This window comes from Engraulis encrasicolus, chromosome 16 (genome assembly GCF_034702125.1).
Source record: "Engraulis encrasicolus isolate BLACKSEA-1 chromosome 16, IST_EnEncr_1.0, whole genome shotgun sequence".
Classification (NCBI taxonomy): domain Eukaryota; kingdom Metazoa; phylum Chordata; class Actinopteri; order Clupeiformes; family Engraulidae; genus Engraulis; species Engraulis encrasicolus.
In genome coordinates, this window is record NC_085872.1 from 53046204 (window position 1) to 53072971 (window position 26768).

The 26768-nt window shown below is 43.8% G+C and overlaps 2 protein-coding genes across 2 annotated transcripts in view; both read left to right on the forward strand.

The window, feature by feature from the left end:
* The first annotated feature begins 5063 nt into the window (after nt 1-5063).
* On the forward strand, nt 5064-22517 carry eif3f (eukaryotic translation initiation factor 3, subunit F). Its single transcript, XM_063219815.1, has 8 exons — nt 5064-5209; nt 7549-7619; nt 7873-7952; nt 8515-8652; nt 10125-10216; nt 10562-10698; nt 14870-14983; nt 21785-22517. Exons 1-8 carry the CDS (start codon nt 5098-5100, stop codon nt 21860-21862), a joined length of 822 nt encoding a protein of 273 aa, XP_063075885.1. The 5' UTR covers nt 5064-5097; the 3' UTR covers nt 21863-22517.
* Nucleotides 22518-24016: 1499 nt separating this feature from the next.
* The window catches only part of dnaaf6 (dynein axonemal assembly factor 6), an 8349-nt gene continuing 5597 nt past the window's right edge, over nt 24017-26768 (forward strand). The window contains exons 1-2 of the mRNA XM_063219818.1: nt 24017-24293; nt 24958-25045. Of these exons, the coding sequence (XP_063075888.1) occupies nt 24207-24293; nt 24958-25045 (175 nt within the window). The 5' untranslated portion in view covers nt 24017-24206. The remainder of the gene's footprint in view (nt 24294-24957; nt 25046-26768) is intronic.

Genomic DNA, 26768 nt, shown 5'->3' on the forward strand with positions numbered 1-26768 from the left:
CGCTCTTTTCCGGGCAGGTGTCTCAGAGAGAGAGAGAGAGAGAGAGAGAGAGAGAGAGAGAGAGAGAGAGAGAGAGAGAGAGAGACAGAGAGAGAGAGAGACCTAACGGAGCGACAGAAATACGTCAGACAGACAGGGAGACGGCCAGAGAAAGGGTGGGCTCGAGATAGACATTAAAAGGGAGTTTGGCTATAAATAGACCAGACCTCAGCGCGCGGGGATTGGCGCGTGGGTTCAAGTCTGCTCGCTCGCTCGCTGCCCCCGGAAACGAATAGACACAGTTAAAGTAAAGACCCATTTAAAAAAGACCTCGATTACTGCCTACGATAAGAGGAATCGATCATTTATGTAGCCTCAAGCATTTTAGAAAGTGTTTGAGACCACATTTGATGCAACTAAACCAGTAGGCCTAGGTTATTTTTGGATTGCTGGCCTACTATTAAAGAGTTTGAATGAGCACCCACAGACATATTAGTTTTTTGTCTCCTTAAAATATAGGCTTAATAAATGAAATGTGTGTGTGTGTGTGTGTGTGTGTGTGTGTGTGTGTGTGTGTGTGTGTGTGTGTGTGTGTGTGTGTGTGTGTGTGTGTGTGATAATAAGGCGCGTTGAATTAACACAGATTGACGTCAAATCACCGCAGGGGCGCCGCCAAAAATGTGGGGCCCCATGAATGATTCAAATGTTGGGCCCCCAAAATGACAAATGATGTTATCAGCATTCTGTCTGTTCAGCTGTCCGGCCCTTGGAGACTGCAGCAGCTTTCCTCCCCTCGCGGCACCCATGAATCAACGTGAAAAGATGATTCAACCTATCAAGTGTGTGTGTGTGTGTGTGTGTGTGTGTGTGTGTGTGTGTGTGTGTGTGTGTGTGTGTAACGGAGGCTAACTAGCACAGAGTTGGCGTGGAACGTTGGTAAACCTCCCTCCGATAGCTTCATACAGTCTCGTGCCGTTGGGCCGAGAGACTAGTCCCAGCGGTATCGTACTGTGTCTCCCATTGCCGAACCGTTGTAGTTGACGAGGTCGCACGTTCGATCCCCGAGGGGGGTGAACAGGTGCAAGATGACCTCCGTCACATGTGTGCAGAGGCACATCTTGCCACCAAGCAAGGTAGGCAACCGCTTGGGGCCCCCAAGCCCCTAGATAGTGAATAACATCCCATATTTTACAACATTAGTGGTGATTTTGGTGCAAATGTTCATTCTTTTGCATTTTTGCTTGGGGCCCCACTTGGACCTAGAATCGCCTCTGTGTGTGTGTGTGTGTGTGTGTGTGTGTGTGTGTGTGTGTGTGTGTGTGTGTGTGTGTGTGTGTGTGTAAAGGTAGAAAACAAGAGAGAGAAAAGTGCCATGGCTGTCTCTTTCACATTAGGTGAATAATAACGGAGGAGGAGACGAGAGCAGCGTACCCGGCAGATACGAGGACTGTTTATTGAAGCACATCCGGTGTGTAACCCCCAAGCATGTCCCCAGTACAGTGTAACGTCCAAACAGGTCCCCAGTACAGTCTTCAGCATGCATTCAACCATTGCCTGATGGGGGCGCTATGGCGCAGCGTGCTAAGCCCCCCACACTTGGGCCTGCATGCCCATGGGGACCCCGGTTCGAGTCCGGACGGGTCATTTCCCAACCCTTCCCCATCTCTCTCCACACTCACTTCCTGTCGCACCTTCACTGTCCTATCCGAAATAAAGGCCCAAAAAGCCCATAAAAATATCTTTTTTTTAAAAATTGCCTGGCGGAAGAAACTGCTTTGGAGTCTGGTGGTGCGACTTTTCAAACTTCTCGACCGTTTGCAAGGCAGGAAATGCTCAAACGGTACTGTCATAGCAACGTTGTTATGATGTAGTTGAGTATTTTCAGCAAATAGTGAATTGGCCTGCGGGCGACCCCAGCTGCCCACACACACACATGCACATGTGACGGAGATGTTCCTGCACAGTTCATCCCCCTCTGGGCCGCGAACCTACCACCTGCTCATTTAACACTTAGAGAGTTCATTTGAGTCCATTTGGACTTAAATGAACTCTGTAAGTGTTGAATTAACACCACAACATTTACCTCGTCAAAGCTACCGCACTGTATTGAGGCTTCCGGAAGGTATATAGGTTTACCACAATCCAAGCCACACTCATGCTAGTTTGCCACCGTTACACATGCCCACAGACACACACACACACACACACACACACACACACACACACACACACACACACACACACACACACACACACACACACACACACACACACACACACACAGACACACACACACACACACACACACACACACACACAAAGAGGGGTCAGCTTTATGTTCCCACAGCCCGTTGGTCCCACAGCTCATTGGTCCCACAGCTTATTCTTGCTGCTCCATATTCTCACATTCTTTAAGAAATTATTCAAATATATGCCCTATGTTCCACAACTCAATGTTCCAACATTTCCGAGTAAACTAAGAGAACATGCCTTTCTCCCCGCCATGGGACATAGGGCCTAAATTTGAATACATTGGGCCAGCAGGTATAAGCTGTCGGACCAATGGGCTGTGGGACCAATGGGCCTAAAAATGAATGTTAAAAGTCTTAGTTATGTGGGACCAATGGTCTGTGGGAACATAGACACGCTCCCCACACAGACACCACTCACCATGAGGGGGGAGCCTGTGGAGAGGGTCTCCAGGTGCAAATACCTAAAGACCTCTGGTCACCCAAACACCTGAAGACCTCTGGTCACTACACACTCAACACCTGACAGCTGACAGTGGAATCCAGGCAGCAGCTCTACTTCCTCCGCCTACTGAGGAAGTTTGAAGGGACACTGTGTGAGAGTTTTAGTTGTTTATATCCAGAATTCATGCTGCCCATTCACTAATGTTTCATGATTACTTACCACCACCATCAAATTTTAAGTATTCACTATGACTGTAAAAATTGCACTTTTCATACATGAAAAGGGGGATCTTCTCCTTGGTCCGCCATTTTGAATTTCCAAAAATAGCCATTTTTAGCTGCAAAAATTACTGTACTTGGACCACACTTAAAAAAATGTTTATTACTTACTAAACTTTCATGTAAAGATCAAATTTGGCAATAGGCAGCCCAGTTTCAATGAGCAGCATAGTTGCAGTACCTTTTTTGACCATTTCCTGCACAGTGTCCCTTTAAGGTCTCGACTCCCATCCTGACCACCTTATTCTTCAGTGGTGGAAAGTGTGTTGGCGCCTGGCGGGCTGCATTTGGCTACGGCCTGGCTTGGAAGCTGCACAAGACGTGACCAGAAGGATCTACAGAGAGTGGTGCGCTCTGCAGTGCACTATCAAAGCCACCGTACCAGGACTCCCTTGGGTGAAGGGTCAGGGCATAGGAAATAACAGAAGGAGTTAGATCCTTTAGTGGCATGTGGCATGTGCCAGTGACATGCGGAAGTGGTATCATTGACATGCTATTATAAAACACATTTTTCCACTGACAGGTTAGGTTTAGGAATAAGTTTTGGTTTAGGCACAGTTCGGCATGTTTATAGGTTGGTGTACACACATTTTTCACTGACAGGTTAAGTATATGAATGAGTTTTGGTTTAGGCACAGTTCGATATTGACATGCAGAAGTGGCATCTGGCATTTTTCCACTGACAGGTTAGGTTTAGGAATGACTTTTGGTTTAGGCACAGTTCGGTTGGTTGACACACTTTTTTTCACTGACAGGTTAGGTTTAGGAAAAACTGCCACTGTAACCATAGTAATCAACCGTGACATGCCAACCGTGACGGCGCTTGACATGCCCGTTAACTGTTGTAATTACAGACCTAGAATACATAAATAATTAAAAATAATACTTATTATTAATAAATATGACACTTATTAATAATAATTAGTAGGCCTATAGGTCTGTGGTTAATATAAAATCAATGGACATGCCACTGCGGCACTTCCGCATGTCACTGGCACAATGCCACTAAATGATCTAACGCCCTCTCGAAAAAAAATGCAGGATGCCTTGCACTCTAACTCAGGCCTCTCCAGCCTGCTAAACTCATGTAGACGACTGCTTACCCTCCATGTGTGTACAGAAAGGCTGAAGAAGAGTTTTTAAGCTCAGGCAGTTGAACACTGCTGAACAGTGATCATTTTAATTAACCTTTTTGAGTTATTACTTATTTCTATTTATTTTAGACATACGTCTTTGGATGCCGAGCACATGGCCCCTTCATCATCTCACTACAAATAATGTCTATGTGACAAATACAAGCACTTGAGCTTCAACTTGAATACACACACACATGCACGCACGCACGCACGCACGCACGCACGCACGCACGCACGCACGCACGCACGCACGCACGCACGCACGCACGCACGCACACACGCACACACACACACACACACACACACACACAAACAGAGACAGATACACAGACATAAGCAACATGGAAGCAGGGACCACGATTACTTCATTAATGGTTCAGTTTACAGTCCCAAATTTTATATATTTTCATATCACAAATGGTCGAATAAGTAAATAAAGAAATAAATAAATAAATTAATTAATGAATAAAGAAATCCATCCATCCATTCATTCATTCATTCCAGAACACAGACACACCGTCACGTAGGCTACATAGTAGCCTACCCAAACAGGACCTCGGAGCTGATTTTAATTTTGGCCTTTGGCGTCATCTGCTGGTTGTTTGCAATATTGCAGTGGTGTATTGAGGGAAATAGAATGCACAGGAACGAGCAAATTCGTGTGTGCGTGAACAACAACATAATGTAGCCTCTCCCCCAGCCCCAATATTTTTTCTTTTATTATTCATTATTACAGTGTTAGGTTTATCTTAATTTGTTATCATTTATTTATTTATTTAATTTATATTGCGTGTGCTATGTTTTCCTAAGATTGTGTAAACGATATCCTCCACTACAGTGGACAAAAATTAATTGCCGGGTCTCAGGAGGATATGTACGTGTAACATGTGCCATATTATTTCGTAAAGCTTGAAAACTTTGAATGAAAAAAGCCCGACTTTGCAACCGGAACAAGAGCATAGAAGACGAAGTGACAACTTCCGCCTTCTCTTCTCCCCTCGACTCCAAAAATGTCGGTGTTTGGGCCTATCGTGAAAATCCATCCCGTAGTTCTTGCGTCTATTGTAGACGCTTACGAGCGGCGAAATGAAGGAGCCAGCAGAGTTATCGGAACACTGTTAGGTAAGTTTGAAAACATCACTTTTATCGAGAGAGTCAAGAAATAAACTCACCGATGTGTGTACACACGCGTCTGTCACCGGCTCCATCGGCCAACGTGCTTGTTGGCTAACCGAGCGGCTAGGTTAGCTTTTTAGCCACTATCTTAATTCAAATCCAATGGCAAAGGCTAAAATGCTAACTGTGTTGTCGTAAGGGTGCTAACAACAGCCCACTTCATTGACAACACAAGAATACACATGCTCCAAACACTGGTTCTGCTACCTTGTATTTTTGGGTAGCGGCAATTGTGTATAGCATGCAATAAGAGGATTAAGCTGACATTGACAGCAGCCACTACCGTCATTTGATTTGCGTTTAACTTAATCATGTCCACTCAAGCTTGAGCAAATTTTGGTTGGCTAGCGTTGACTATGCGACATGAATGGGGTTTCCCCCTATGACATTCTCTTCACTGTGCCCGTCATTGTGTTTTGAATGCCGTGAAATGAGCAAAGAGTCTGTAAAGATTGTATCAGAGTCAGATAGTCATGTACAACAGATTGTTTGTTGTATGTATTTGATGTGCTAGCTTTTGTTAGCATCTAGAGGGACGATACGTCAGTTTGCGACAGCTGTGTATGGAAGGTAGCTTGTCGTATTACAGCAATTTGAAGTACATAGTTTATGCATAACAGGTAGTACTAGTAGTGCATTGACACGAACTCTGTTTTGACGTGGAGCTTGTCATCAGTGCATCCCTGCTGTTGAAGGTCCTTTGAAGTGTGTAGGCAAAACTTGAGTTGTTACTTATGACTTGTGTTTGAGCTCCAGTCAGGACAGATATTAAAAGTGCAACATGATGACATTGCTCTTAGCTTACGCTTTTATGCCAAAGCAGCTTAGTTTTTTATATATATATTTCAGGGTGTTGTTTACCATTCCTAGAGCAGTGTGGGGTTGGTTGCCTTGCTGCAAAGGGACCTCCGCCGTGGGTGGTGGTGTAGGGAGAGCTAAGGGTGGAATTCAAACCTGCAGCCCCTCAGATTGAAAGACTAGCTACCTAACCACTAGGCCAAGGCTGCCACACCTTATAGTTACAAGTGGAGAAGTGAGGTAGCCTGATAAGATAGACTAAATGTGAGTATAATTTTATTTATACATTTATAATTATTTATTATATTAAAGCAAGAGGTGCCTTCAGCCAACTCCATAACATCTGGAAGTCCAAACAGTACAGCCTCAGAACAAAAGTCAGGCTCTACAACAGCAATGCCAAGGCTGTCCTGCTGTATGGCTCTGAGTGCTGGAGAGCAACAAAGCAAGACGTGCAAAAGGTTGATGTCTTCCATAACAACTGCCTCCGTAAAATCTGTATCTGTTACTCAAACGAAGAACTTAACACAAGAGGACGGGCAGCTCACATATGTCTCTTGAAATTCAAAAGCGTAGACTAATCCATCTAACATGTATACCAATACCTGTAAATGGAAATGCTGTTTGACGTTTAATATTGTACACTCCAATACGTTGTGCTTTGTGCAGTATTGCAGAATTTCAGTGTGATGTGGTGAATGTGAGGGATACATCGCTTTGAGCGCTCCAAACATACTGTTAATATAAGGAGTGTGTTATAATATGCGGCCTTGCCTCCTCCACTTGTGCTTGTCTCCTCGTCCTGCCTCCTGGCCCCTCCTCCGTGGAGAAAACGACAAAGTTTCCCAGCTGTCAGTCAAGCCACAACGACTTTTGAGGGACTGTTTTTCATTCACCATCACAATTGCAAATGAGAAAAAGACTCTACAATTGAGCTTTTTGCAAGATACTAAACTATAATGCGGTTGTCAGTGATGTCATCATGACATATTACTCCCCGGTACGAGGAGACAAGCACAAGTGGAGGAGGCAAGGTCGCATATTGTATTGTATTCTACTCCATTGTAGGATGTTAACCGGTTAACCGATAATCGACCGGATCAACTTTAACCGGTTAAAATTTTCTGCCATCGGTTAACCGGTTGTAATAATATTAATAATTATAATAATAATTTCCTCCCAAAAAAACGATAATTTTGAGATTTTAGTACGATAATTCAGCATTTTCCAACTGGCAACAATGACTGGACATGGCAGGTCCTGTCTGCGCAGCAAAAAAAAAAAGGCTTATGTGAAAAATAAAAATGAAAAAAAATCAGTGCTGTGCATATCAGGCACGCAAACGTTAGCTTATATCATTTAAGATTACCGGTTAACCACCGGTTAATGAGTCTCAGTAACCGGTTAAGATATTTTTACATTTTCGCCATCCCTAAAGTCAATGGGTTTCCTGTTTCCTTTCTCCTCCATTGTGCTGTGTCCTGCAGGCACCATCGACAAGCAGACGGTGGAGGTGACCAACTGCTTCTCTGTGCCTCACAACGAGTCCGAAGATGAGGTGAGGGGGAGGCAACGTCTGGGGAAACTTTTGTGTTTTGTGTGTGTGTGTCTCTGTGTGTTAGGTGGTTCTGGACATTCAGATTGTAAAGGTGTGTGTGTGTGTGTGTGTATTTCTATCTCTCTGTGTGTGTGTGTGTGTGTGTGTGTGTGTGTGTGTGTGTGTGTGTGTGTGTGTGTGTGTGTGTGTGTGTGTATTTCTATCTGTGAGTGTGTGTGTATTTATGTGTGTGTTTCGATCTGTGTGTGTGTAGGTGGCGGTGGACATGGAGTTTGCCAAGAACATGTACGAACTCCACAAGAAAGTCTCCCCCAGCGAAGTCATCATCGGATGGTAGGACACACACACACGCGCGCGCGCGCTCGCTCGCGCGCTCGCTCGCGCACTCACTCTTGCACTCACTCTTGCACTCACTCACTCACTCACTCACTCACTCACTCACTCACTCACTCACTCACTCACTCACTCACTCACTCACTCACTCACTCACTCACTCACTCACTCAGAGTCCTCATTGACTGGTAGGACTCTTTCTCTCTCTCTCTCTCTCTTTCCTATCCCCCCCCCCCCCCCCCCCCCCCCCCCCCACCCCCCCCTCTCTCTCTCTTTCTCTCTCCCCCCCCTCCTCTCCCTCTCTCCCTCCATTGAGAAACCTGTAAAGTTTTCACGGTTGTCCCACAATTCTCAAGTTGTTTTTTTCTTTCCTGCAGGTATGCAACAGGATTTGATTACCTTTTTTTGTAGTTCAATGGCCAAGTCTTATAATATAGCTTTCAATGGGAGAAAAGACTTCACACTAGGCTACCATTTTTGTAATAGTTCAATAGTCACGTCTTCTAGTGGGTTTCAATGGGAGAAAAGACTACAAATGGGTTGTGTTGTGTTTCCCCTGTAGGTATGCCACAGGGTTTGACATCACAGAGCACTCTGTGCTCATCCACGAGTACTACAGTCGCGAGGCCACCAACCCCATCCACCTGACCGTCAACACCGAGCTGGAGACGCGCAAGATGGTCATCAAGGCCTACGTCAGGTAAGCATTGGCATCAACAACAACACACTGCAGACAAACTGATTGGAATAAGAGATGAGTGGCAGCGTAGAGCAGTGATTCTCACACTTTTTCAGGCCAAGGACCACTTTGTCCAGGGACAAAATGTTCAGGGACCACCTGTCAACTGAATTGACAGTTGACAGATGCTAAATCGACACTGTTAATTTTGAAGCACATCACTTAGTTTTTATTCACATTTAAAAGCCTGTCTTATTGTGGTGAAAATATGACTTCAAACATGTTTGGCTTTGTAATAACGTTACAAATATAACCTTCTACTAGCTCGTTTTGGAAAAGTTTAAATCCCCCTGCGGACCACCTGAGCTCTGTCGCAGACCACCAGTGGTCCCCAGACCACACTTTGAGAATCACTGGCGTAGAGACTAGATGAGTGCGTCTCGATGAGAGGGGGGCGTAGAGACTAGATGAGAGGGGGGCGTAGAGAATAGATGAGAGGGGGGCGTAGAGAATAGATGAGGGGGGCGTAGAGACTAGATGAGAGGGGGGCGTAGAGAATAGAGGAGAGGGGGGCGTAGAGAATAGATGAGAGGGGGGCGTAGAGACTAGATGAGAGGGGGGCGTAGAGACTAGATGAGAGGGGGGCGTAGAGACTAGATGAGAGGGGGGCGTAGAGAATAGAGGAGAGGGGGGCGTAGAGAATAGAGGAGAGGGGGGCGTAGAGGATAGATGAGAGGGGGGCGTAGAGAATAGAGGAGAGGGGGGCGTAGAGGATAGATGAGAGGGGGGCGTAGAGGATAGATGAGAGGGGGGCGTAGAGGATAGATGAGAGGGGGGCGTAGAGAATAGATGAGAGGGGGGCGTAGAGGATAGATGAGAGGGGGGCGTAGAGAACAGAGGAGTCTAGATGAGAGGGGGGCGTAGAGGATAGATGAGAGGGGGGCGTAGAGGATAGATGAGAGATGAGAGGGGGGCGTAGAGAATAGATGAGAGGGGGGCGTAGAGAATAGATGAGTGTGTCTAGATCAGCGGTTCTCAAAGTGTGGTCCGCAAGCAAGCTCAGGTGGTCCTCCATGGGATTTCTATTTTTCCAAAACAAGCAAGTAGGAGGCTATATTCGTAATTAGAAAGCTAAAAATAGCTAAAGTCTGATCTTCAACCACAGTAACACAGCCTTGTAATGTCACAAGACAGTTGACAAGTGGACCCTGAACATTTTTTTGGGGGGGGACGACAAAGTGGTCCGCGATCTGAAAGTTTGAGAAACACTGGTCTAGATGAGAGGCAGGCTGATTGGAATAAGAGAATAGAGGAGGGTGTCTAGATGAGAGCAACAGGCAGGCGTAGAGAGACAGCATGGCATCTACAGTGCAGCGCCCGGAAGCCCTACGCTTAGGCTTGATGTAGTACTCTCTCTTCTGATTGGCTGTTGGTCTTCTTTTCTCTCTTCTGATTGGCTGTTGGTCTTCTCTTCTCTCTTCTGATTGGTCCAGTGCCCAGATGGGCGTGCCCGGCAAGACGGTTGGCGTGATGTTCACCCCTCTGACGGTCAAATACATCTCCTACGACACGGAACGCATCGGCAGTACGTACCTCTCTTTTAATCTCTCTGTCTCCATCTCTCTCTCTCTCTCTCTCTCTCTCGTATGAATTGTACTATATCTCTTTTAATCTATCTCTCTCTCTCTCTCTCTCTCTCTCTCTCTCTCTCTCTCTCTCTCTCTCTCTCTCTCTCTCTCTCTCCCTCTCTCTCTCTCTCGCATATGAATTGTACTATACAAATAGTTGTGATCTATCTGTCTAATATTAACTCCCACCCCGCCCTTTCTCTCTCTCATTCTCTCATTTTTCTCTCTTTCTGTCTTTATTTCTTATTTGTCTCCCCCCATCTCTCTTGACCCCCCTCCCCCCCGTCTCGTCTCGTCTCTAGTCGACCTTCTCCAGCGTACGCGGGCGTCTCCCGGTCGCTCCAACGGCCTGACCTCTGACCTCTCCCAGGTGGGCGTGGCGGCGGCGCGGACCCAGGACATGCTGGCCACCGTGCTGACCTACATCGAGGACGTGCTGGTGAGAGGCGGCCATTTTTGTAGTTCAATATCCATGTTTTATAATGCGCTTCAATGGGAGAAAAGACTACACACTGACTAGGCTACCTGAAGAGGCCATTTTTGTAGTTCAATAGCCACGTCTTATAATGGGTTTATTTCGGTGTGCGTGTGTGCATGTGTGCGTGTGTGCGTGCGTGCGTGTGTGTGTGTGTGTGTGCGTGTGTGCGTGTGTGCGTGCGTGCGTGTGTGTGTGTGTGTGTGTGTGTGTGTGTGTGTGTGTTTAGTGCAGGTCCCATCTCCCACTAGTTTGGACTGGGTCTGGAATGCCCCATAAGAGAAGTCCCATCTCCCACTAGTTTGGACTGGGTCTGGAATGCCCCATAAGAGAAGTCCCATCTCCCACTAGTTTGGACTGTGTTTGGAATGCCCTATAAGAGAAGTCCCATCTCCCACTAGTTCGGACTGGGTCTGGAATGCCCCACCACGGTCTTCAGGCCTGTTAGTCTTAATGACCTCATCATTAGGACTGTGGCATTCGAATTGAACATGTTTAAAGCGTGGCAGTGTGATTGCCTCGTTACCATCAGACCTAATCACGAGTGAGATTTCAGATCGGAACGATAGTGCAAAGCAGCATGGGATGTCCCTGACAGGCTAGCAGTGTGAGGGATGGAGGCAGACAAGGAGTGCGTTCCTATATGCGACCTTGCCTCCTCCACTTGTTTGTTTCCTCGTACCAGGAAGTAATATGTCATGATGACATCACTGACAACAGCATTATTTTTCAATATCTTGCAAAATCTCACTTGTAGAGTCTTTTTCTCATTTGCAATTGGGGTGGTAAATGAAAAACAGTCCCTCAAAAGTTGTTGTGGCTAGGCTGACAGCTGAGAAAATTAATCTTTTTCTCCACGGAGGAGGGGCCAGGAGGCGGGACGAGGAGACAAGCGCAAGTGGAGGAGGCAAGGTTGCATATTGTAACGCACTCCTTGTTTTCAATGTTGGTCTGTGTGGAGGAGGCAAGGTTGCATATTGTACCGCACTCCTTGTTTTCAATGTTGGTCTGTGTGGAGGAGGCAAGGTTGCATATTGTAACGCACTCCTTGTTTTCAATGTTGGTCTGTGTGGAGGAGGCAAGGTTGCATATTGTAACGCACTCCTTGTTTCCAATGTTGGTCTGTGTGGAGGAGGCAAGGTTGCATATTGTAACGCACTCCTTGTTTCCAATGTTGGTCTGTGTGGAGGAGGCAAGGTTGCATATTGGAACGCACTCCTTGTTTTCCAATGTTGGTCTGTGTGGAGGAGGCAAGGTTGCATATTGTAACGCACTCCTTGTTTTCAATGTTGGTCTGTGTGGAGGAGGCAAGGTTGCATATTGTAACGCACTCCTTGTTTCCAATGTTGGTCTGTGTGGAGGAGGCAAGGTTGCATATTGTAACGCACTCCTTGTTTCCAATGTTGGTCTGTGGAGGAGGCAAGGTTGCATATTGTAACGCACTCCTTGTTTTCAATGTTGGTCTGTGTGGAGGAGGCAAGGTTGCATATTGTAACGCACTCCTTGTTTTCCAATGTTGGTCTGTGGAGGAGGCAAGGTTGCATATTGTAACGCACTCCTTGTTTCCAATGTTGGTCTGTGTGGAGGAGGCAAGGTTGCATATTGTAACGCACTCCTTGTTTTCCAATGTTGGTCTGTGTGGAGGAGGCAAGGTTGCATATTGTAACGCACTCCTTGTTTTCCAATGTTGGTCTGTGTGGAGGAGGCAAGGTTGCATATTGTAACGCACTCCTTGTTTTCCAATGTTGGTCTGTGTGGAGGAGGCAAGGTTGCATATTGTAACGCACTCCTTGTTTTCCAATGTTGGTCTGTGTGGAGGAGGCAAGGTTGCATATTGTAACGCACTCCTTGTTTCCAATGTTGGTCTGTGTGCAAGTGGAGGAGGCAAGGTTGCATATTGTAACGCACTCCTTGTTTTCCAATGTTGGTCTGTGGAGGAGGCAAGGTTGCATATTGTAACGCACTCCTTGTTTCCAATGTTGGTCTGGAGGAGGCAAGGTTGCATATTGTAACGCACTCCTTGTTTCCAATGTTGGTCTGTGTGGAGGAGGCAAGGTTGCATATTGTAACGCACTCCTTGTTTTCCAATGTTGGTCTGTGGAGGAGGCAAGGTTGCATATTGTAACGCACTCCTTGTTTTCCAATGTTGGTCTGGAGGAGGCAAGGTTGCATATTGTAACGCACTCCTTGTTTTCCAATGTTGGTCTGTGTGCTTGGAGGAGGCAAGGTTGCATATTGTAACGCACTCCTTGTTTTCCAATGTTGGTCTGTGTGGAGGAGGCAAGGTTGCATATTGTAACGCACTCCTTGTTTTCCAATGTTGGTCTGTGTGGAGGAGGCAAGGTTGCATATTGTAACGCACTCCTTGTTTTCCAATGTTGGTCTGTGTGGAGGAGGCAAGGTTGCATATTGTAACGCACTCCTTGTTTTCCAATGTTGGTCTGTGTGGAGGAGGCAAGGTTGCATATTGTAACGCACTCCTTGTTTTCCAATGTTGGTCTGTGTGGAGGAGGCAAGGTTGCATATTGTAACGCACTCCTTGTTTTCCAATGTTGGTCTGTGGAGGAGGCAAGGTTGCATATTGTAACGCACTCCTTGTTTTCCAATGTTGGTCTGTGTGCTTGTGCAAGTTGCTGGCAGGGCTGTGTTTATGTCGTAGGGCTGCACGATTATGGAAAAAATCATAATCACAATTATTTTGGTAAAAATCATAATCACGATTATTAATCACGATTATTGATTTTTGCAGATTTTTTTGAAAATTATAACAAGATGAAATATAACCAAGAATGAATTACATACGGGATGAGCAAAATAAAATGAATTGTAATCATTACGTGTATGTAAAGGCAATAGCATGAAAGGCAACTAGCATGAAGTGGACAGATTTCTGACCAGAAACACCAGCCTGTCAGTATGTTCTGGCTTCAAGGACACTCTCAAAAGTAGGTCACTATTGCCACGATTAAATCACGATTAAAATCATGAGTTCGATTTCACTATTTTATCACGATTTTGATTATTTTTTGATTAATTGTGCAGCCCTAGTTGCAATGCAATTGTCTTCTAAATAAAGTGTGTGTGTGTGTGCGTTTGTGTGTGTGTGCGCGTGTGTTTGTTTGTGTGTGCGCGCGTGTGTGTGTGTGTGCGCGCGTGTGTGTGTGCGGGCGTGTGTGTGTGTTTCAGTGTTTCGTCTCACATGAGCGTGCACACACTTTTTGTTGCTGTTTTTTCCCAGTTTTCTTACACAAAAAAATGCACACACAGTTTTTTTAAGTCTCTCTCTCTCACTCACTCACTCACTCACTCACTCACTCACTCACTCACTCACTCACTCACTCACTCACTCACTCACTCACTCACTCACTCACTCACTCACACACCAGGGTCGCTGGGTTCTGATTGCACGTGTGTGTGTGTCTTTGTGCGATTGAGTGTGTGTGTGTGTGTGTGTGTGACTAGTCTGATTATATCCGTCATGTCAAAGCCAGCAAACTGGGTCACTAATTCAAAATGTGTGTGTTTGGTTAGGTGTGTGTGTGTGCATCTCGTGATTGTTCGTCTGTGTGTGTTTCTGTGCATGCGCAGACTGAGGGCTACTGTAAGGTAATTGAAGGAATAAAGTGTGTATGTGTGTGTTTGTCTACCTTGTGATTTTAAGTGTGTGTGCGTGTGCGTGTGCGTGTGTGTGTGTGTGTGTGTGTGTGTGTGTGTGTGTGTGTGTGTGTGTGTGTGTGTGTGTGTGTGTGTGTGTGTGTGTGTGTGTGTGTGTGTGTGTATGAGAAGGTCAAGGGGTGTGCACAGTGCCTAAAAATATCTCAAAGACCAAGATTTTTGTGTTGTAAAAAAACCTTTGCACATTTTTTCCCACCTTTACTATGAACTATAATCTTTGAAAAACAAATGCAATGCATTAAATTAAGGGGTGTGTATATTTATGCCACCATGTTAATGCCTTTTGTTTCTGGGGGGGGGTGTCACTTTTTTCCCCTTTTAAAGTTTTGAGTTTGTTTTTCAATTGATTTTTACATTTCATAGTTTAGAGTTAAAAAAATCTCTCGCTCTGTGTGTCTCTCGCTCGCTCTCTCTGTCTCTCTCTCTCTCTCTCTCTCTCTCTCTCTCTCTCTCCCTCTAGTCGGGTAAGGTGCAGGCTGACAACAGTGTGGGGCGTTTCCTGACTGACCTGGTGTCCAAGGTTCCCAAGATCGCCGCCGAGGACTTCGAGACCATGCTCAACTCCAACATCAACGTAAGTCATACGTGTGTGTGTGTGTGTGTGAGAGAGAGATGTTTTGGGGCATAGAACTGATGCCCTCCCGAGTGACAGATGTTTTGGGGCATGGTGATGGAATTGATGCCCTCCTGATGTTTTGGGGCATAGAACTGATGCCCTCCTGAGTGACAGATGTTTTGGGCATGGTAATGGAACTGATGCCCTCCTGAGTGACAGATGTTTTGGGGCATGGTAATGGAACTGATGCCCTCCTGATGTTTTGGGGCATGGTAATGGAACTGATGCCCTCCTAATGTTTTGGTGCATAGAACTGATGCCCTCCTGTAAAAAAAACGACCACGTGAGCATCAGTCAAGGTCAAATCCCTCTCTCTCCCACCATGTGCATGTCCTTGGCGTTCCTCCAGTCTCTCTCGTGCATCTCATTAGCAGGGGAAAAAAACAACAAAAAACAGCACAATCAAGTCGTTTTAGTGTGTGATTTGACATCTGTACCATTCTTGCCCATTAAATAGCCACCTTTACTTGATCTGCAAAAAAACACCAGCTAAAAAAACAACGGAAGTCTTTGAAGAGTTTTATTTTTTCTTTCCCAACTCGATGGCTGAATTGAGGTGTCTGTCTGCTGTGGACTTTGGTAAATGGGCCTTTAAATCCAGAATTAGCCCGTAGGTGTGTGGCGGTCCAACACGTTTCTGTTGCAGACGTGTGTGTGTGTGTGTGTGTGTGTGTGTGTGTGTGACATTTCAGTAGTAGATTGTGGAATGCACTTTCCATTAATCTCAGATTTGCACCCTCCGAAAAACATCTTAAAAGTATAACCACATCTTTTGGGATTTATTATTTTATGAATGATGTAATAACTAACTAATAACTGCATCAATCGGTATACCATTAAACATCAGTCTCCTGAAATCTTCACGTTCGAAAAGGACGATATCGATTCACAACTTTGTGGATCAATCTTTTGCCGATCATTATTGGCGCTATATTCTCATCCACATCCTGTAGCTCTCTTCCTCAGTTTCCCACTTATTTCTCACATACCATTTCATGTTTGTGTGGGCATCACATGCTGAGATATATAGGTTTTTATAACCGGTCCTAGAATTCTAGGCATAAATGGGTTAAAGTGACAGCCCAGCAATACAAAAGATCGGATCGGATCATGGATCGAATCGGATCGTAGCCTTCTGGACGCCTGAGCCCCACAAAACCGTAGTACTACAGCGCGCGCGCGTGCACATGCCTGCGTGTGTTTGTGTGTGTGTGTATCTGTGTGTGTGGTTGTGTTGTTTTGAAACTCAACTAAATTGCCATGTAGGCGAATTCTCAAGTCCAGAGGTCCAACCCCACGTGTGTGCGTGTGAGATTTCTCGAGTTCAGGGGTCCAAAACCCTCTGCTTCCTTCGCTCTCACCACGAGCATTAGAGAAAAACAGCCTCATGATGCTCAATACGACCCCTTAAAAAACAAGTCTCAAGAGTTTGTTTTACAGTTTTACATGTGACGACATTTTGTTCCAGTTTTTGGTCATTAGTGAAATCGCAGCAGAATTAGGTGATCTACAGCAAATCTCTCAGAATGCGGACTTTAAGGAGTTTTATTTGCAATTAGTGTCCTGGTTTTAGGTCATTAAAAAAAATAAATGGCCACAGTTGCTTTGGGTGAATAAACTAAGGAAGGGGGGGGGGTTTGAATTGACGTCTGTAAGACAGCTATTGGCCACTCGATTACATGTGATGGCACATTGTACCAGTTTCATTAGCGGTTGATTGGCCATTAGTGTACCAGTTTTAGGACATTAAAGGGACACTGTGGAGGAAATGGTCAAAAAGGTACTGCAACTATGCTGCTCATTGAAACTGGGCTGCCTATTGCCAAATTTGATCTTTACATGAAAGTTTTCTAAGTAATAAACAAATATTTTCTAGTATGGTCCAATTAGTCATTTCTGCAGCTAAAAATAGCTATTTTTGGAAATTCAAAATGGCGGACCATGGAGAAGATCCCCCTTTTCATGTATGAAAAGTGCAATTTTACCAGTCATAATGAAAACTTAGAATTTGATGGTGGTGGTAGGTATTCATGAAAAAGGTAACATTAGTGAATGGGCAGCATGAATTCTGGAAATAAACAACTAAAAATCTCACACAGTGTCCCTTTAAATACAGCTCTAGGCCACTTTATAATAGCATGAAAAAGTTTATTTATTTCCATAATTCCATCAATAATGTTAAACTGTCCAGGATTATAGATTCATTGCCCAGAGTTCAATGGGGTTTTGTTTCTGGTGCATTAGAATGTCCATAGCACCAAAACGTGGCATTGAAATCTACGGGGTATATTGAGGAGTGAAGTGTGAGTCACCAGGGCAACAATCAAGAACAGCTGACAGCAAAGCATCAAGGATATCCGGGCTTCCATAACTCCCTGTTTCACTGTTTCTGCCATTGACTTCAATGTTAAACGCATCATGGCAGGGATGAAGACTAGTCAGAGTCCTAACCCTAAATTGAACGTTGCATGTTACATGTTATGTAGAAAGTACCAAATTTCAACTGATTTGATAAGACCCAAATTTTGCTGAAGAAAATGTTGATTTTATCACAATATTCTAATGTGAATTCCTCAATTCAGGATTTTTTTTTTAGCTGGAAGGCCAAAATATGTGAAAATGAAGAAATGAATGATTGGAATAGTTCAAAATCTGGGCAACGAACTGGTCTCTGAATGAATGGGCGTATTGTAAAATGTTGATTTACAATTATATGATGACGGGGGACGTTTGCACCAGTTTTGCATTGATAAGTGAAATGGTAGCCAATACAGGTTGACAAAGTAGCGTGACGTACACGCTTTTGGCTTGGGTGTACACCAGACGTAGTCTGATTATCATTGACTTTCAAATCTCTTCGAGACTTGGTCTGACCAAGAGCTTAACAATTAACATTTCCCAAACGGCATTTCCCAAATGGCCTCCCTTGGTTTGCTGATGATTGTTTGCTTCCCAACAAAGTGGGAGGAGTTCCCGTATTTGCGGGAACTTAGAAAGCACAGACATCATATAGAAAGACTAGATACGCCATCGCGTATTTCAAGCTCGTCCGCACAGGTCGGCCATATTAGCGCAGCCTAAACTCTCCACAGAGCCTCCGTTACACCTGAAGTTAACTGAGGAATTGAGACGTTGAGATGCTGAAATATGTATGCTGTTATTTCGCTGAAATATTGACACGTGTATATAAATAGTATGGCTCCTTAAAACTTAAGTGCAGACTGAGGTAAAACGCGCAGGAGCGTAATATGCTTCCCACTTATTTATTTGTTGAAAAATAGAGATGGACCAAGAGCAAATACACATTTTAACCGTTGTTGTGCATTACGTTGATGGAAGGGATATATTATTAGCACTGGAAGAGAGATTACATCGCAACAATTTCATTCTAAGTGTCATGACTCATTTTGAACACAGGGTGGAGCTGTCGAACCCAAAGCACAATGTAACACTCATGGGACCGTTTAATTGTTATTTTACTCAAAATATAAAATAATACTTTGTGCATTTGTTTATGGGATCTATTTAATTACTTGAATAAGCCTACTAAACCATATTATACATGATTGTAGGCCCATGTACATTATAATGTAATGTAATATAATATAATATAACGTGAATATTAATCACTATGCAGTATCAACATAATACTTACTTTCGGAATTTTTTATACTGTATAACAAACCAAGCCTTTCGAAAATCCACGTAAATTTGAGTGAATTATGGCCATCTGAAGAGTATGGATCACCAAAAACTCACTGCAACTGGTTGAGCCAGGAGGCTGCGCTAACATGGCCGCCATGCGCGGACGTTCGACTTGCATGACGGGAATGCGGATGGTGCATCTAGTCTTCTTATATGATGTCTGTGTTAGGAAGTACTTGCATTGACTCTTGACCTGACTGGTAGCAACACTGAAGCTGTTGCGTCACTAGGGGGGCACGGCCTGGCTACACCAGATGTGCCGCCGCGTTCTGGACCATTTTCAAATTAATTTATAATTTTTCAAATTAATTTATGAAATTTATCATTAGTTGATAGTCTTATCTATCGACTTACGATTAATTGATGAGGGGCGTTTTCCCCCCGTAATCTCAATCCCGGGAAAAAATACTTAATCTAAAAATTGTAAATAAAAAACTGAGATAAAATACCACATTTAAATTAATTCCATATCAATTCTTTAATCCGAACGTTAAATATTCCCAGTATTCACACCCCTCTTCACACACACTCGTCACATGCCCATTTCACATGGGTCTCGTCAATTGAATTGTCGATTAATTGCGATGTTTTTTAATCGATTAATGCATTGATCGATTAAAGTCAATTAATCAATTAATCATTTGCATGCCTATTTAGATGATTTATCTCTTATCTTAACCTGGTCCTGCACTAGCTTCTTAGTAGAGGCACCTCATCTTTTGCATCGAACAGTGAATATGAAACAGGGGGCAGGATCAAACTGGTTAGCTTGGCCGATTAGCAAATCACCATTTTCGCATTTCCGACATCCACCTCGCTCCACTTCGGTCATGATGATTGGTGGGTGCGCAACCTTTACAGGTCTGTGATTGGGCACCTCCATGCATCCAATGCCCGTCTTCCATATACCGGTAGCTTTCCTATTAACCGTATGTCAGACAATAACGTGGCACGTAATTGGCTGAGTAAACTGTCGGCGGAAACGACTCCATCTTTGAAGCTGGAAAATTCGTTCAATTTTGGCTGAATTACTAGCCTAGCATTTTCCTTTGAAATGTCTGGATGCGGGACTTATTGACTCTCTCCAGTTCTTATACTACTTCCATGTCATGAACGGCCATGGACTGCAGATGGAAATTAGCTATATAGCTATAATCTGGCACAAGCCATCTTTTTACTTCTGTAATCAATGTGTATTGTGCATGGTCCCTGTTGAACTAAAATAAACTAAAATAAACCGAGGCTCTGTGGTCAGAGAAGTTCCTAATACAGAAATGTGCCGATATGGAAATACCTGGGGCTACTTTATAGGGAATAAACCCAAGCCAAACAAGCCACTGAATTGAAGTCTTGTAAGAGTTGTTTTTCTTTTTTTATGGCTTGATTAGTGAATTGAGGTATGTGTGTGTGTGTCTCTCTGTCTGGACCTTGTAATGCTTAAATCCAGAATTTGTGTGTGTGTGTGTGTGTGTGTGTGTGTGTGTGTGTGTGTGTGTGTGTGTGTGTGTGCATGCGTGTGTGTGTGTGTGTGTGTGTGTGTGTGTGTGTGTGTGTGTGTGCGTGCGTGTGCGTGTGTGTGCGTGTGTGCGTGTGCGTGTGTGTGCGTGTGTGTGCGTGTGTGTGTGTGTGTGTGTGTGTGTGTGTGAGAGAGATCAAGAGAGAGAGAGTGTGAGCTAGAGATCGAGAGAGTGAGTGAGTTTGTGTCTGCTTGGACCAAACTCGCTGTAAAATTTCACTCCTAAACAAACATTTTTCCACTTGAATACTTGTCTTTTTACTGAAGTGACCCAATTTCACCCAAAATACAAGCAAAAATCCGTCAGTAGCTGTAGGTGTGTGAATGTGTCCGGAATCGACACGTTTCTCGTGCGTGCGTGTGTGTTTGTGTGTGTGTACAGATATGTGTGTTTGTGCGTGCGTGTGCACCCATATGTGTATGTTAAAGAAGAGCCATTGAGGGCCGTGGACTTAAAAGCTGTGATCCAATTCTTAAACACGCATTCATTTTACAGACAAAAAAAAGTCTGAAAGACTATTGTATCATTAGTGTGCGTATGTGACACTGATGGAGAGAGGTGTGTGTGTGTGTGTGTGTGTGTGTGTGTGTGTGTGTGTGTGTGTGTGTGTGTGTGTGTGTGTGTGTGTGTGTGTGTGTGTGTGTGGCACAGGAAGGTATCGGTACAAGTACGAAAAAAAGCTCATTGGAGTCTAAAAAATAAAACTCCAAACAGCTCAGGAGTTAAAGCACATTCAGGTGAAGATGGAGGGAAAAACGTCCGAGTTGGCCAAAAAAAGTATTTGAGCCTTAATTGTTGTGAAGTGGAGTACCGTTGCCCGGTCGGGACTCGAACCCGGACCTTCATCCCATAAAAACAGCTCAACCGTGTACATTCATGCAGCAGTGCAGAATACCAAACTGTCACATGGTGTCAAACCATCGCGGGGTCAATGCGACTGCAGTGCACACGGACCTTGTAACTCCCGCAGTTGCTTATCCCCGTTGGTGCTCGTCTGCATACTGTCTCCAAGGTCACGTGCCCTTGAGCTGGTTGGTCAAGAGTTCACTGCCGTCTGTGAAGAGGCTTTGTCCCCTGAATAGTACAGTGCACCGCACTTCAACTATTGATCCACGTACTATGTAGATCAAACTGGTGGGAGCTCATCGTCTCATTTGTGGTCGACTTTAAATGCGCTGTGTTTAATACCACTAATATACCATATATACCATAAATTTGGTGAATCTGAGGAAGACCGAGAGGTCGAAACGTCATTGCCATTGAATGAATGGATAATAAAAAGAAGAAAAAATAATTTAAAGAAGAAAAAAATCCAAAGGAGTGTGCAAACCTTTTTTCAAAAAATACATAATCTTTTTGTTCAGCACCAGGGATTGTGCACAAGTAACTCTCTACAAGTGTTTAATATCACCCATGTCGTGACGACAAGTTCTCACTGAAGTCCTGTGAACTGTTTATAATGTGAACTGTTTATAATGTGAACTGTTTATAATGTGAACTGTTTATAATGTGAACTGTTTGTGTTTTTGTCTTGCAGGACCTCCTGATGGTGACCTATCTGTCCAACCTGACCCAGGCCCAGATCGCCCTCAACGAAAAGCTCGTCATCATGTGATTTGTAGTCCAATGGCCACGCCTTATAATGGGTTTGAATGGCGGAAAAGACTACAAGTGGCTACCTGGAGAGACTGTTGGCGACCGGCCATGTTGGGTCATTTGTAGTTCAATAGCATAGCCTTTGTGATGGGTTGACTGGCGGAAAAGACTACAAATGGCTAACTGAAGAGGGTTTTGGCGGTCATTTTAGATCATTTGTTGTTCAGTAGCCGCTGGTTTCAGTATGACTCCTATTGAACTATAAAAATGACCTCTTCAGTTAGCCTCAGTGTGTAGTCTCTTCTCCCATTGAAACCCATCATAAGATGTGGCCGTTGAACTATAAAGGGCTTTGGTTGTTTTTGCACCGTCAAGAACGCAGCAATTTGTCATTCTGAGGGACATTCAGCATCAATTTGTATCGTTTTTTTAATTATTATTATTTTACTGGTATGAACTATTGGCATCATTCCACTTGTAAGAAACTGCTACCTGAATGGATGCCTCTTGAGGGATCATTAAACACCAGTTATCAAGTCTATTAATTATTCTTCTCTTCCCCCCTGATGACAATATTTTTTTTATTTGTAATACCCTTGACCAAAATCTATTCTTGATCTTTTTTCCTGACATGACCCCAATCAATAAATAAAAGGTTGTTTTGAAAAATGGAATTTCAAATGAAAGTGGGTTTTTTTTTTCTACTCTCATGGTATTGAGATATGTATAGATAAGTTTCTTGTATGCAAACATTACTGTCTGCGTGTGTAACGGAGGCTAACTAGCAGATTTGGCGTGGAACATTGGTAAACCTCCCTCCGATAGCCTCATACAGTCTTGTGCCTAGTCTAAACTAGTCTCTCGGCCCAGCAGTATCGCACTGTGTCTCTTGCCGGACCGTTGTAGTTGACGAGGTCGCAGGTTCGATCCCTGAGGGGAGTGAACGGGTACAAGATGACCTCCGCTCCGTCACAGTGGTGCCGTTCGACCCGGATTGATGACCTCCGTGACACGTGCACAGCTGAAGATTCCTCTGCAAACTCTGATAGTTTGGAAACTGCTGCCACTTTCTTATTATGTGGCCCCGGGGCCCATGGAGTCATCATCTGCCCCAGAATTAAATCTACTTCTACCCCTTTTCAAATCCACTTAAAATTCATCTGCTTCAGTAGCTATTCATTATGACTGTCTTTTTTGAGTGTCCTCGAGTGTTTTGAAAGGTGCTTATGAATAACAGGGCTGTAGTACTCGAGTCCGGACTCGGCCCGGACTCGGCCCGAGTCCGGTCTCAAGTCCGTTTTTTTATGGACTTGGACTTGTCTCGGACTCGGTATTGTTTGGACTCTGACTTGTCTTGGACTCGGACAATGGTCTTGCCAAATTAGGCTTTTGGACTCGCCAGGTCTGTCATTAAGTTTTGTTTAGAACACTGGCCATCATAGATTGTAAAGTGGAGCTTGAAATCCAATAACAAACAAGTTTGTCTTCACATCCATGACATATAGGTTATCTTCTAAGGTTCACACTATTGACATTCATCCTTTTCATTGTTAAACACTGACCGACATGTGACTCGGACTTGACTTGGACTCTAATCTTTTTGGACTCGGTCTTGTCTTGGACTCGAACCTCTTTGGACTCGGACTTGTCTCGGACTTGACTAGTACTGGTCTTGGACTTGTCTTGGACTCTACAAAGGTGGACTTGACTACAGCCCTGATGAATAACATTTATTATTATTATTATTATTGTTATTATTATTAGTATCATTTTTTATGATATACAGACAGGCAAGTAGGATTGAAGTGATTTTTTTTTTTTGGTACGTCAATGACGTCAAATATAGCTATTAACAATCACCCTCTAGCAAGAATGACTCGAGTTGTCAAAATGTATGGTTTTTTTTGATAGCCCGTGTTATCCATTGACTGTGGTAATTGCCTTAGCGTAGCGTTCGTAGTCTAGCCTACATGGAATACATTTGAACAAACTTCAGGTTGGTATCTGCGCCGCGCCTATGTTTGTGTGTATTCTTTCACTTTCATATGTATCAACTTTTTCAGACAGACCACTACGTAATGAATATGTGGTAATGATACAAAGTGGCGCCGACAGGAGAGATGTCTGCTGCAGTTGCCATGGCAGCGTGTTGACGCCACGTCCTGTGCCGTCGCTGTTTCCATGGAAACACACAACATCCACGCTTCACAGCTGACTGATCAACTCGCGAGAAGGGGACAGTGAAATGCAATTCCAATAAAGAAACCCAAACTACTTCTTGTATCGTTAGAAGTGAAAGATCTTTTGTAAATATACAAGTTGGTAGTGTTAACTGTTAAACATTTTGCTCCTTTGTATGAAACATGGACGGGTTTTCCTCTTTGCAAACGCTCCAAGCCCTTACAAACTTGCTGTCAACCAAGGAGGAAGACGAGGAGGAGGAAGTTAAGGTATCCACATTAACAACGCTTTATGTATTTAAATACGTGTTTACTGTTTACCTGTTCGTTGTGGCAACTGACACATAGGCCTATGATTAGATAAGCTACAGTGCACAGTGGCTGTGCTCTGCTGTTGGCTTGACGTCCTCCAACATGACTATAGAGCTAAATAGTTGAAAGTATACGAAAGAAATTACTTTGTTATTGTTTTGCAATAATACTACTGTTAAGCTTAGTGAACACTTGTTGGCAGCTATGACTAGCATCTAATCTCACCACCAGACAAAATTCTAGCAATCCTATCTTTACTTATTTGCTCTAGCCTATTTGTCTCTGATGAGACCAAGATGAACACATTTGCTATGGTGCATGTATGGTGGTAAAAAGTAGCCTGGTAGTGGTTGTAAAAAGAGAGACATGCCTACGGAGAAAAGTGGACTATGCTTAAAATCAAGCATAGTGGGATATGATTTGGGGCTACATGAATGCCGTCAACAAAAAAAAGCTGAATTTCACCAAAACATGCATGTGAATAAGACTACAGACTAGGCTACCTGAAGAGGTATTTCTGTAGTTCAATAGCTATGTCTTTAAATGGGTTTCAATGGGAGAAAAGACTACAAATGGCTACCTGTATCTTACATATGACTGCCCTTGCTGTTGTTTTCTACAGAGTGTCCAGCCGTCAGCTAAACTGGGACCAGGCAGCATCGGGCCCCCAGCCAACCCCAACAAGCACAAAGAAAACCAGACGAAACAAGGTACATATAACGCTTTTTAAGAAAACCAGACAAAACAAGGTACCGAACGCTTTTTAAGAAAACCAGATGAAACAAGGTACCGAACGCTTTTTAAGAAAACCAGACGAAACCAGGTACCGAACGCCTTTTAAGAAAACCAGACAAAACAAGGTACCTAAAGCTTTCTATGAAAACCAGACGAAACAAGGTACAGAACGCTTTCTATGAAAACCAGACGAAACAAGGTACAGTTGAGGACGATATTATTAGCCCCCCTCCTGAAATTAGACATTTGTCTTGATGTCTCAGTAAGAATGACCATTATTATTGTTTCTGTTATTCTGGAAACAAATACACTGATGGAGATAATGTTCAATGAGTTGAATTTGGATTTTTCTATTGTTACGATGAGTTTAAACAAAAAAGGGCAAAAATGACAAGGACAAAATTATTAGCCCCCTGATCATTAATAGTCAATATGGCGGCATTTATGAACCAAAACTGACAACAGGCTCTGATAAGTTGCTACCTAGGTTGGCACATGCCCCACTAGGGATTTTGGCCCATTTCTTCACTGCAAAGTGTTCTAGCTGGTCCAAATCGCATGGATGCTGAGCATAGACATTAACCACAGACTCTCAGTGGGATTGAGGACTGGACTATGAGCGGGTGATTCCAATATCATGGTTTTAGTGTCCTTGAAGAACCTCTGAACTAATCTAAATGTATGCTTTGGGTTACAATGTTGTTGAAAGACCCAGCAATCCAGATTCAGACCCAGACTCCCTGTGTCTGAGGCTGAATAACAGACTAAACTTGATGCCCCGCCACTGTGTGTAACTGTAGAAACTGCTTGGCCTCATTAGACCAAAGAAGCATTGGACACCTGCCTAGATTATTGTTATTGACCTGGCCTCACCTGGAGTTTTTTTCCCCCACAAAGAAAGACAGTTGTTAGGGCTTGTCATCATATTGGGCTTTGGGGGCATCATCACAGAAGAACCCCTTTACTAAAGGCAGTGCATATCAGAGTGTTATTGAGCTTTGCCTGTGAACATTTGAAAGTCAAAAATGAGTTTTGAACATCTCTGCTTTCATCTGATGATATTCAATTGCACCTGCTTTGATGCATGAATTCTGCTTCTGTCGGTTGAAGAAAGGGATAGGCCTTGAATCGTTATAAGATGGTTTCCACAATTAAACATGGTGGTGGATGCATCATTCTGTGGCAGCCTCAGCCACAGGAAACCTTGTTTGGGTGTACGGCACCATAAGAACTGAAAATTATGATAGAATGTGGAAAGTGACCTTGCAAAAATCTGCTCATAGAGGGAGCTAAGATCTTCACTGGATCTTTCAATAAGATAATAACCCAAAACTTGCATCCAAAATAGTTCAAATGTTCCTCAAGGATACTAAAACCATGGTCATGGAGTGGTTCAGACCTCAATCCTTTAGATAGTATTTGAAGAGTGCTGAAATGAATGTCCATCCTTAACATCCATGCCATTTGGACCAGCTTAACTATTTGCGATGAAAAAAATGGGCCAAAATCCCTGGTAGGACATGTGCCAACATAGTTAACAACTAATCAAAGTGCCTGGTGTCAATTTTTGTTCATAAATGGCACTGTATTGACTATTAATGATAAGGGGGCTAATAATTTTGTCCTTGCCATTTTTACACTTTTTTGTTTAAACTCATTGTGAAAATGGAAAAGTCCAAATTTAACTTATTGGATACT